The sequence below is a fragment of the Vombatus ursinus genome, unplaced genomic scaffold (genome assembly GCF_900497805.2).
Source record: "Vombatus ursinus unplaced genomic scaffold, bare-nosed wombat genome assembly UNPS02014812.1, whole genome shotgun sequence".
Lineage (NCBI taxonomy): Eukaryota > Metazoa > Chordata > Mammalia > Diprotodontia > Vombatidae > Vombatus > Vombatus ursinus.
The window spans coordinates 46,674,958-46,687,862 of record NW_020954590.1 but is presented as its reverse complement, the minus strand read 5'-3'; the positions used below and the strand labels follow the sequence as shown (position 1 = coordinate 46,687,862).

General features: G+C 36.3%; 1 protein-coding gene across 3 annotated transcripts in view; it reads left to right on the top strand.

Annotated features, from left to right (window-relative positions):
- LOC114054088 (kinetochore protein NDC80 homolog) overlaps positions 1-12,905 on the top strand; it is a 46,617-nt gene that overhangs the window by 20,467 nt on the left and 13,245 nt on the right. For all 3 annotated transcript variants that reach the window (XM_027877194.1, XM_027877195.1, XM_027877196.1), the window contains 6 exons: positions 193-286; positions 1,003-1,109; positions 2,070-2,214; positions 8,328-8,533; positions 11,624-11,776; positions 12,581-12,670. In XM_027877194.1, coding sequence (XP_027732995.1) covers positions 193-286; positions 1,003-1,109; positions 2,070-2,214; positions 8,328-8,533; positions 11,624-11,776; positions 12,581-12,670 — 795 coding nt within the window. The remainder of the gene's footprint in view (positions 1-192; positions 287-1,002; positions 1,110-2,069; positions 2,215-8,327; positions 8,534-11,623; positions 11,777-12,580; positions 12,671-12,905) is intronic.

Below are 12,905 nucleotides of genomic sequence, written 5' to 3'. Positions count from 1 at the left end.
AGCACATAAGTATGAGTAAATCTATAAAATGGATGAAATACATGAATTTTCTTTATGTATTCTTAAGTTCCAATTAGTGTATTTGCTATTTTATTTTATTAATTTAAATTGATACTTTTTTCACAAAGGAAAATAGTAAAATAGCTAGCTAAGAAATTGTGACTTAAAAAAATCTACTTCCCTCTTTTCCAGTTGTTTTTGGACTATACCGTAAAATGCTATGAAAATTTCATGACTGGTGCTGATTCTTTTGAAGATTTAGATACAGAGTTACACTCAAAGCTAAGTAAGTATTCTTCATTTCTAATATGTTAAATTTTGCTGCCTTGTACTAAATACTGAAATAATAAAACTTTTTAAATTATAAATATACCATCATAATACATCTTATTTGTGTAGAGATTTCACTTTTTAAAAGTACCTTATCCATTGATCTTCATGCTTTCCCTTGGGGGACAGATGGTATCCTCATGCCCTGAGTTATAATTAAGTAAGTTGCCCAAAGTCTTTCACATATTCTCTGGCAAATAAAAACATAAGTTCCCTGACTTAGTCTGTTTTTCTCCCATAAAAGTCTGTTTTTACTCCCATAAAACTCAGTCCACAATGTTTATTATAAAGGTTCGGTGACTTTCTTTTACTTGCTATCATTACTTATGTTGAAAAACCAGTTTATGTAGAGGGCAAATATAAATCTGAATGCCAGAAGTTTCCTTCAGCAAGCAGGTAAACTCTTGAAAAATGATGAAACCATTTCACAGTGACTTGCTCTTGGGAGAGATACTTTCCTGGCCATTGGGCTGGTTATGCCAACTGCTTCACGTGGGGAAGAAAGCAAGCTAGATCATTTTGAAAAGTATTTACTGAAAGGATGGGGAGTAGGGAGCAGTTAATGTCCTAGTAGATATACTATAAGGACAATTTAATACGAAATGTAATAATGATTTTTGAATAAATAATGGTTCATATTAACTACATTTGGGGGGCTTTATTTCCTTTCAGAGGACTTATTTAATATAGATGATGCCAAGCTGGAATCTTTAGCTTCAGAAAACAAAAGACTAACTGAAGAAATTGCAAGGCTGGAACGAGAGAAAGAAAATGAACCGGTTGGTAAACATGTCTGTCTCTAGTGAGATTGTACACTTGGGAATTTGAGCCAAAAAACTCTTTTAGTCTCTCAATTCCTTTTCACCTGATTTGGTGCTTTGTCTTTTTCATAAAGAGATGTGTTTATAAGAAATTTTATTTGTAAAGTTTTCATTACCATAAGGTTGAACCTCTTGTGAAGCAAGTTGTTTCATTTTCTCTGGAATCTGTTTATCCCTTGTGTGATGTAGCTTAAACTAGTGAGATCTGTCACCTGATGCAAGATTCATGTACATTTACATAAGGCCAAAAATAAGTCTCACGTCTCAGTTTGGAGGTCCTTGATGGTTGTTGGGAAAAGAAGTAATAAAAGAATTTATTTTTTGTTTAATATCACACTTTGTATACTGGATACTTTATATAAATTAAAAGCATTACATAATTACAATTTGATACCTTAATCTAGATAGTTGTAATGTGTGTATTTAACTTTCTAGTCAAGACATTTTTCAGGTTAAAATTAGGCTATGGACTTCACAAAAATAATATAGTTCTCAAGTGCCAAGGAAATTAGTACTTTCAAATGATTTCTCCCTGACTTTTAAGTTCCTCATCTTATTATTTACTTATTAAGAAATCCTTCTCCTAAATAACTCTATAACATCACAACATTTGCTTATTTCTAGCAATAGATTTAAGCATGATTACTTTGATATTGGCATAATATATACTGTTGGATATAGAGACAGGAAGACCCAAGTTGAATTCATCTTCCTTTTCTTTGTGCCTCAGGTAGTAGGCTCTAGTAGGCATCTCCTGAGTCTTAAATAAGTTGTGATCTGCCTTAGTGATTGAAGTTCCCACACTGGGGTCCTCTACCCCGACAAAAATCAGTGCTTTTGAGTATTCGTATTTGAAATCATTTTGGACTAAGATAAACTCTCTTCTGTTCACACATTTAATATTCTTTTTTCCTAAAGAATCGTCTGATATCTCTAAGAAAAGTGAAGGCATCTTTAAAAGCAGATGTTCAGAAGTACCAGGCATATATGAACAATTTGGAGTCTCATTCCGTCATTCTTGACCAGAAATTAAGTGGTCTCAATGAAGAAGCTCCTGCTGGAGGTAAGGTCACAAATTAGACGCCACAGGTAACCAAATTAGTGAATACTCAAGTATTCACTCTTTCAGTGACAAGACTCCAGTCCAGGAATGTAGCTTTCTTTTGGCCAACATATTTTTCCTTCTATCTGGCTGATTTCCTGCTGACTATCCACCTCTCTTATACTGCAGTAACTGGTGTTTCAGGTTCTGCTACCACTGCTTCCCAACCATTTCAGGTCCCTGAGCACAGGGCAGAACAAGACAAAGAACAGCACTTGTAATGGCCCTTGGCAGGTGGGTGGACACCTGTATCCTGGTGCCTGAAAGTGTGTATTCTTATTCTTGTCCTGTTGTCACAGGCAGCAGACTGGAAAGGAAGTGGAAAGTGAGATGCAGAGACAACATACTTATCTCCTGCTCCTTCAGTTCCAGAAGTAAGGCAGAGGAGAGAAGCCAAAGGGTACAAATACTTGCTGAGGGTTGAGGAACAAAAAGCCATGCTGGGCTGTCACTCCATTGTTGCTGATTCTTACTTTCCAGCTGTGTTCTTTTAGGCCCCTTTGTAGTGGGTTAAGGATAGACTGTTCCTTTTAAGAAATGGCTAGAAGGGCAGCTAGGTGGCGCAGCGGATAGAGCACCAGCCCTGGAGTCAGGAGGGAGTTCAAATCTGGCCTCTGACACGTAACACTAGCTGTGTGACTCTGGGCAAGTCACTTAACCCCAGTGACCTCACAAAAAAAAAAAAAGAAGAAGAAGAAGAAGAAATGACTGGAATGGTATTTATGCATATAAGAATGACCTCTCTGGAGTATTTGTTATTCACTGAATCTGAAAAGCTGCTAATCACTCTTGATATGACATACTAGCTCACTTGGTAATTTTGTTTTCTTAAGTCAGTATGAAGCTTATTGTAAAAATATCTATACTTTTTTGGCATGCATATTTTAATCATATCCCTTATTGGTATCTCAAAAATAATACCATTCTTCCTATTATTTTGGTGAGCATTTATTTGCAGAGAGGAGCCATGTAGCTTAGATAGACTTTGAGGGTCATTTGCGCTACTGAAGTAGTCTATGTTTTGAGATCCACTCATATTTTAATTGAGGGCAGCTGGGTGGTGCAGTGGATAGGTTGCCAGGCCTAGAGGCAGGAATACCTGAGTTCAAATGCAGCCTCAGACACTGTGACCCTCAGCAAGTCACTTAACCTGTTTGCCTTGAGTTCTCTCATCTATAAAAATGAGCTGGAGAAGAAAATAGCAAACCACTCCAATATCTTTGCCAAGAAAAACCCAAAAGGAGTCCCAAAGAATTGGATATAACTGAAAACAACTAAACAACATCAATAGTATTTTAATTCTATAGCTCTGTCTTCAAGGTTTTTTAAAAAAATATTTCATCATTTTAAATACTTCCCAGAAATACTTACTCAAGGCTATCAGTGACAAAGAATAAATAAAAATGTTTTGTATTTCACAGCAGGAATCAAGATACAGCCAACGTTACTAAGTGATGAGACATGTAATTTATACATAAAGTGCTATACCAATAAATGATTTCTTTAAATTAGTATAGAACCCAACTTATTTAATATCTTGTTGGTTCTTCTCTGCTATAAATATGAGGTTCAGTGTTTGATTTTTACTCAGAATACATGGAGGCCAACATCATGGTATACTGTTAGCAGTTTTAGGTCATACATGTCAGTGTTAGGGAATTGACTTGATAAAATATCTCAAAATGAATTCTGGAGTGGCAAAACCAACACAAGGACAGGGTGAAACAATTTCCAGCCCAAGACAATTTAGAGTGTCTCACTGGGGTGAGAGTGGAGCGCAGTCCAGCACAGGCCGTGCCCCATAGGCAAGCTTTGGGGCTACTGAATCCATAGCAGCAGCTTCCAGAGCTCTCAGCCCACAGATGGTGAGGGGGTCAGAGAACTGTTCAAAAAGACCCTTTTCTGGCACTGGGTGTGGGACTCTGTGGCATTTCCCATGTGTGGTTCCAGGTCGTAGTCCCAGGGTGAAGAATAGTGCTAGCATCCTAGAGCTGGCAGCCACAGGGGAACAGGGACCCAGGTCACAGTTACAGGGCCGAAAAGAGTATTTATGGTTGCTCACAGACCATTGCACAGGCCAGGAGAATAGTAAACACACCTCTCCTTAGATCATACTACTTTGGAAGAACTGAAAACTTATAAAACCCCAGAACTAGCTCTGAAAACAGCAGCAAAAAAACCTGAAGCTTTCATCAGTGCCCTCTCCACCCCAGGAGCAGAACCCAACTTACATATATATAAAGTCAAAAGTCAAAAAATAAGCAAGAAAAATGAGCAAACAACAAAATAAGATCTTGACCATAGAAAGTTATTATGGTGACAGGGAAGCTCAAAACACAAACTCAGAGGACAACAAAATGAAAGGAGCTACATGCTAAGCCTCAAAGAAAAATGTGAATTCGTCTCAGGACCACAAAGAACTCCTAGAAGAACTCAAAAAATATTTAAAAGCCCAAATGAAAGAGGTAGAGGAAAAAATGAGGGAATAAAATGAGAGTGATGCCAGAAGAGTCAACAGCTTGGTAAAAGAAGTACAAAAAAATTACTAAAGAAAATAACACCTTAAAAATCAAAATAGGCCAAATGGTAAAAGAGACATAAAAATTCACTTAAGAGGAAAAACTCCTTTAAAAAGCCAAAAAAAAAAGATGTACAAAAATTAAATGAAAAAAAGAACTCCTTAGGACAGCTAGATGGCACAGTGGATAAAGCCCCAGCCTTGGAGTCAGGAGGACCTGAGTTCAAATCCAACCTCAGACACTTGACACTTAGTAGCTGTGTGACCCTGGGCAAGTCAACCCCAATTGCCTCACCAAAAAAAAAAAAAAACTCCTTGAAAATTAGAATTAGCCAAATGGAAAAGGAGGTACAAAAGCTCAATGAAGAAAATAATTCCTTGAAAATTAGAATTGGGAGGGGCAGCGAGGTGGCACAGTGGATAGAGCTCTGGCCTTGGAGTCAGGAGGACCTGAGTTCAAATCCAGCCTCAGACACTTGACACATAATAGCTGTGTGACCCTGGGCAAATCACTTCCAATTGCCTCACCAAAAAGCGAAAAAATATACATATATATATAATTGGTCAAGTGAAAAGCTAATGACTCCGTGAGACATCAAGAAACAATTGAACAAAATCAAAAGAATGACAAAATAGAAGAAAATGTGAACTATTTCACTGGAAAAACAACTGACCTAGGAAATAGAACAAGGAGAGATAATTTAAGAATTATTGGACTACCTGAAAACCATGATCAAAAGAAGAGCCTATACATCATATTTCAAGAAATTATCAAGGAAAACTACCCTGATATCCTAAAACCATAGGGTAAAGTAGAAATTGAAAGAATCCACCAATCATCTCCTGAAATATCCCTAAATGAAAACTCCCAGGATTAGTATAGCCAAATTCCAGAGCTCTCGTGTCAAGGAGAATATCTGATGTCAGATTTGAACTCATGTCTTCCTGACTGCAGGCCCACTGCTCTATCCATTGTGCCACCTGATAGTTCAATTTGATTGAAACATAGAATTTATGGAGGGTATTGATATATGAAATACAACTAGAAATATAGGTTGGAACCAGACTGTGGGGGGAAAAAAGAGACAGACAGATACCTTGACTAGAGTGGTGGTAGTGGTGGTGTTGCTGTGGGGGTGGGGGTGGGGTGTAAAGAAGGGAACAAACACAAGATGTTTATAGGTAACATTGACTAACCTTGGCAAGTGACTGGATATAAGGGCTGAAGGGTAGAGAAGAGTCAAAATGACTGAAGTCTCAAGCCTGGGTGATTGGGAAGAGGGGTAAATTTAGAAGGGAAGGTGGAGAATTCAGTTGAGAGAGGAGAAAGTTCTTTTTACCCTGTCTCTAGTCAGATCACACATAATGTTGTAGTCTGTTCTAGGTGCCACGTTTTGGGAAGGAAATTGATAAACTAAAGGATTTCTAAAGCAGGAGTTATAAACCTAACAGCTATAAACTTTAATATCATCTAATTTGTTTCCTTTGTAATCCTCTTTATTTTATACATTTAAAAGCGTTATTCTGAGAAGGAATCCAGAGACTTCACTGGACTGCTAAAGGAGTCCATGACACATTGTAAAGGGCTTGAAGATCGTACTGTATAAGGACCCATTCAAGAAAGGAGGAATCTTGAGCTTGGGGTGGGAAAAAAAAGAACACTTAGGAAGGAGATGGTTGCCATCTTCACATATTTGGAGGCCTATGTTGTGGAAGAGGGATTAGGATTTTCAACTTGGCCCCACAGGGCAAAACTAGGAGTAAGGTTTAAAAGTGTCAACAGAGGTATATTTAAACTTGATACAAGAAAAACTTCCTAACAATTAGAATTATCCAAAAGTCAAATGTTCGGACTCTGGAGACATGAGTTCTCCCTCATTAATGGTTTTCAAGTGAAGCCCAAATGACCACTTGTTTGGAATATTGTAGAAAGAATTATTGGTCAGGTACTGATTGAGCCATGTGGTCTCTGAGGCTCCTTCTGACTGAAATTGTTTTGAGTTAGACCTGTTAAATCTGAAGTGCTTATAGGACATCCAGATGGACATGCCAGTAAGCTATTAGAGATGCAGGAAGAGGGTTCAGTATAGAGACTAGGGCTGAAAATATCTGTTTGGGGAATCACACAGTTAATGATTGGACCCATAGGAACGTATGATATCCCCAAGGGATAGAGAGTAGAGGAACAAGAGGTGGATCAAAGAAAGCTCGAAGGGACACAAACTTAAGAGACAGGAGATTAGATGATAAACCAGCAGAGGAGAGTAAGAAGAAGAAGCAGTCAGACAAGTAGGCCTAGAACTAAGGAACGAGCATGGAAGCTAAATAGAAGAGAGTATCCAGGAACAAGCAAGGATAAGGGGTCATGAAGAGGATCATGCAGAAAGATAAAGACTGGAAAACTCAGTCATATTTAGCAATTTACAGCTCTTTAATATTTTAATAACAGCAATTTCAGTAGAGAAGGGAAGTCCGATTACAAGGAGCTTAGAAGTAAATGAGAGATAGGTCACTTATGACTTGTCTTATCTAAGTCTTGTGTAACTGACTCCTAGTCAGTTGACACATTAAGAGTCTAAACAGTGTAGCTGCCTAAGGAATCAATGAAAATTCAATGAAATGAGAAATAATTCTCTGATTTAAATGTGAAAAGAGTATACAGGCTATCCATTTGACTTATTACAGAGGGTTATGGTACTGTAGATCATAAGCCCCATCAGGGCAGAGACTGTTTCATTCTTATTTTTGTATCCCCAGTGCCTTGACCATAGGATAGACACTTTAAAGTTTGCAAATCAATGTACATGTCTTATTTCATTAGCTCCCAACCCCATGTCTGAGATGGGATCCCATTTTTCCAGCTGAAGACCTAATGTTTACAGGGCTTCACACACATGGCCATGATTACAGCTAGAAAGTGCTAAAGGCAAGATTCAAAACCATGCCCCTCCTGACTCCAAGCCCAATATTCTTTCCATTAAGCTGCACTTCTTTGCATACAGAATACCTTTTAGACATTAGAATGCTTATGTATAATGTTAGGGAGATGCACTAGACCTATGATTCCGCTGCTATTGGGAACTCCTGGATGAGGAAACTCTACAAGTATAAGTTGGCACCTTCGATGCATCTTAGTCTTAGAGAGTTACCCAGGGCACTAAGAAGTTAAGTGACATGCTCAGGGTCTCACAACCAGTATGTAGGAGAGGCATATTTTGAACCCAGGTTTTCCTGAATCTGAAGCCAGCTCTCAATCTACCATGCCACATGACCTTTCAAGTATAATTAATTAGGTATGAACCAATTATTTTTATTCTGAAAGTGAGTAGAAAGATATGGTTCAATATGTACGTAAGTATTTGCTTGATACCCAGGTTTTCATCACTTTCTGACTCATAAAATGAAGTCATTTTCTTCTGCTCTTTTCATTGGTGAGGGGCAAATACAGCTTGAAATTGTAGATATCTCTAAATGGAGAATTGTGCCAGTTGGAGTAAGTAGTGACATTATTAATTGGTGAATCCAGGAAAGTTAACCAATATTTTCCTTAATACAGAACTGGAATTAGAAGCAGTAAAGCAAGAGAATGCCCGGCTGCAAAGTATTATTGATATCCAAAAGTATTCAACTGCTGACATCGAGAGAATACATCACGAAAGAAATGAATTCCAGCAAACCATCAAAAAATTAACCGCAGAACTAGAGACAGAACAAAAGCAGTTATGGAATGAAGAATTAAAATATGCTAGAAGCAAAGAGGCGGTATGTCACACTATTGCTAATTGGCAGCTAATTAGAAGGGCCTTGAGAGGGTAAATTGCTCTTTCCAGGCTCTCCAGTGGAAAGGGGTTGCCCTACTAAAATAAGTTTGTTATACAGGTAGAGCTCTTTAGCATGGAAATACATGAAATTACATTTTGCCCTGAACTATCGTCTAATATTTCACTTTTCCATTGATAAAACTCAAACTTCTGAGTAGCCAAAAGCCCAGAACTAAACCAAAAATGGAGAGCTCCACACTTGTTAAGGATAAAAGCTTCTTTTTTCAGACAGTAGGCTCTCTAACTTCACTTATTATACAACACTAGAAAACCTCATTTTCCAGCACTGTTAAAGTACTGAATTTTTTTTTGTATTTGTGTTTTTTATATGCTTAAACTTTTAGTTTTTTTTTTAATGACAAACTAAGTCCCTGCTTTAGGAAATAGGATGGAGAGAGAGAATAATAATTCTTTTCTTGATAGCTAAAGATAATCATTATGATCATTATTAATACTTGGCTTGTCACATAGTAATGTCTCAAGGAGGCTGTCTAGGTATATAAAGCTATTTACGCTCATCCTCGGTGGCTATCAGACAGTTCTGACACCTACTTCTTTGTATTTTCCACGAGTATAAATATGTTCCTGTACAATATAGGAAGGTGTCTTTGTGTAGGTGTGGATGAATCTTTGTGGCCATCTCTATCTATAGATATTTCCTTTCTGGTTTTGCATCTGTAGTTTCATTTTTCCCCAAAATGTTTCTATTATTTACCTCCTTAAAAGTAACAGAAGACAGAACTGAAAGTTGCCAAAGGAATCCTAATAACCAAGGATTATGTATAAACTTAAGTTAGTTGTACTTTGTGCACAGACCCTGAAACAGACAGGAGCCTTGATGTGTTGATTTTAGGGTCTGTGATAGACTCAGGAATCTGAAAAAATAAAGATTCACATTAAGAGATTGGAAGGCACCCTTCCTTACCCAAACAATCTCTTCTACATACTGTTTAACATTATTTATTCCACTAGTTGATTTTATTTAGGTAACAACTATTTTTTTAAATGCAGATCCCCCTAGGAGCAGTAAGGAGCTAATAATAATTGGACTGGGAATAAGGACACCTGGGTTCTTGTTTTGGCTTCAAATTAGCCATGTGATTTTTTTCAAGTTAACCTCTCTGGGCCTGAATTTTCTCATTTATAAAAAGTAAAGAGTTAGATTGGATGACTTCTAAAGTCCTTGCTAGCATGCAAATTCTATTATTCTATCAACCTAGGATTATTTACATTTTAGCTATTAGACTTTTGATTGGCAGAAGGCAATTTTGGCATATGCAGGGGAAGGTAAAGTTTTGGGCAGTCACAGACTAACATGAAAACTGTGAAGGGAATAAAGGAAGATTATAAAAAGGGGAGCAGTACTGGGTCCAAACCACATGTGTCCCAGTTTGCTGCTTTTCTAGGGCCCATCCTTGAGAGGGGCACTAAGGAGTCAAAGGCATGTTCTTTGTAATAGTTGTTTATTTTTGTTGTTGTTGTTGTTTATTTTTATAAGCTAAGAAATGACAGCAGATTACTGAGGCTACCACAAAGGAAGTCATAGGACAAACAACTAGAACAGTACAGAAGTCTAAACTTATGTAAAAGTTATAAAAACCTTCATATCCCTGAGAGTGTCACTGTTATAAAACAGTATACTAGTCACTTTTTTGGTTTTTAAATAAATTGTTATTGATGGCTTCTTTTTCTTATGTCACCATAGTTATCCCCAGTATCCTTTCTCCTCTTCCAGGAGAGCCATCCCATGTAACAAATAGGATTTTTTTTAAAGTAGGAAAAAAAAGTCAGCACAACCGATCAATACATTGGGAAAAAGTCAAAAAATATATGCAAGGTGTAACACCTATGGACTTCCAACCTCCACGAAGGGAATGGGTTGGAGGATGTTTTCATATATTTTCATCTGAGTTATACTTGATCTTTATAATTTTGTTTTGTTCACTCTTAATTTTCTGGTGTGTGGTTCTTCCATTTATAATTTTGTAGTTACTGTGTGTATTGTTTTCTTGGCTTAGCTTACTTCACTTTGCATCAGCCCATACAAGTTTTTTCATGTTCCCCTGTATCCATATCAATAGGTCATTTCTTACAGAACAGTATTATTCCATTACTTTCACATACTATTATTTGTTTAGCCATTCCCAATTGATGGGCATCTACTTTGTTTCAAATTCTTTACTATCACAAAACTATTTACTTTTATGATGTACTATGTTCCTAGAATCTAGTCCAAGGGTGGGTCTTGACATGTTGCTTTTATCTGCTTTAACATGTTCAGTGTTCTAAATAATGGGTAAAGTTAACAAGAAGTGAAATATAAGTTCATTAGACAGTGATGATTAAGCAAAATAGCTACAGCAAATTATTACTTTTGTTAAGGCAGGTAAGTGTAGGATTAAATTTTTTGTCAAAAACAGCTTAAAATTTTGGTACATAAAAAGTTATCAGGAAAATGCACTTAGAGAAGGTAAAAATTACAATTTTTCATTGATACATTTGAGATGCTAATGAATCATCTAAAAACAGTTCTCTAGCATGGTTTTCCTTTTAGGATCATTCATTATTACATAAATACTTGTATATTATAGGCATTCAATGAAGTTTCTATTATATGACAGCAAACTAAAATAATAAGAGTACTGAAGAAGGCAAAGACATTATTTGTTCACTAATAATTGTAGTGAAAGTATCCATGAATGGGTTTAAATGATTGTAGATTCTTGCCGTGGGTATTTTTGTAGCTGGTGGCACTTTTATTTACTTATTTGAGTTAAAAGGCTCGTAACAGAGTGGCAGTTACAAGCCAGTTAAGAGATTGGTGATTTTAGGGGCAGCTAGGTGGCACAGTTGATAGAGCACTGTGCCTGGAGTCAGGAGGATCTGAGTTCAAATCTGACCTCCAACACTTGACACTTACTAGCTGTTTGACCCTGGGCAAGTCACTTAACCCCATTGTCTTGCAAGAAAAAAAGAAAAGAGAATGCTGATTTTGATGCTGTTTTGTGTTACATTGTTGCTTTGCTTCTAGATTGAAGCACAACTGGCAGAATACCACAAACTTGCTAGAAAAGTAAAACTCATTCCAAAGAGTGCAGAGAATTCCAAAGGTCATGACTTTGAAATTAAATTTAATCCTGAAGCCGGGACAAACTATCATGTCAAATACAGAACACAAATCTATGTGAGTATTGATATTTGTATGGATCATGTAAGATTTTTAAATTTTATATACTAACTTTTAACACTTTTTTTTAATTGAGATTCGTAATGACCCTTTTTTAAAAAATGAAGAATTTTACTTTATCTGTGAATGTCAGAGAAAGTTTTTCCCCTGGTTATACCTTAATCTTCAAATGGTATCTAAAGAATGTTTTCCTATCTACCCCAATGATTATTAATGGATTTTGGTTAGTTCATTTATGAGAATATTCATTCTTTATTCAACAGATACTACACTTGGCATAGACTAGTTCTGGTACAGAAATGTTTATTTGGATAAAGGCAATAACTATTCAAATAAAAATTCTACTTAGTTTTGATTTTTAATGGCTTTTTTATTTCTGTTTGGTTTAAGGGTGTTTGTACTCTCAGTTCACACACTCTCACACTATTAGCATAAATTTACCTTTATTTCTTCTGCAGAAGAAAAAGTAGAGAAATGCAATAGGTCACTCTTCATCCCAAGCATATAAATTTGGATGACTTTTTAGCATACATAGCAAATCCTTTCAAATAAACTTATGTTTGAAAAAATAAGTGATAAAATTAAAAACTTCTCAATTTTAAATTAATCTGATTAGCTTAAGAGGGTATTGTAATATGCTACGTTTCTGGAGTTTAACATATTGAGCAGTTAACAGCTTTTCCATAGACACAATGTCACTTAAAAGTAATGACACTGATTGCCACAGACACCAAAAATGAAATTTCCTGATGCCTTTGTAATCATACTTGATAAAGACGCCATTTTTCACATGTTTTATAGATACCACTTAAGGAATTCTTAAACCAATATGAAGAAGGAATAAGCAAAGTTCTACATAAAAAAATGGGTTCAGAAGAGACCCTTGAACAAGTAAGTTAAGAAGATAAGACTTCAGAAATAATAGCAATAATTCATATCTGTATTGCACTTTAAGCCTTACAAATTACTTTACTTACTACAAACCTGTGAGGTTGGGATGTCAGTTGCTGGAAATAGAAAAGGCTTCAAATGAATGATTAAACAAGTTAGTTAATTCTGAAAGTAATTTTTTTTAACCATGTCCCTAATGACATTGGTAAAGGGTGAGAAAATGTTCTCCACCAAT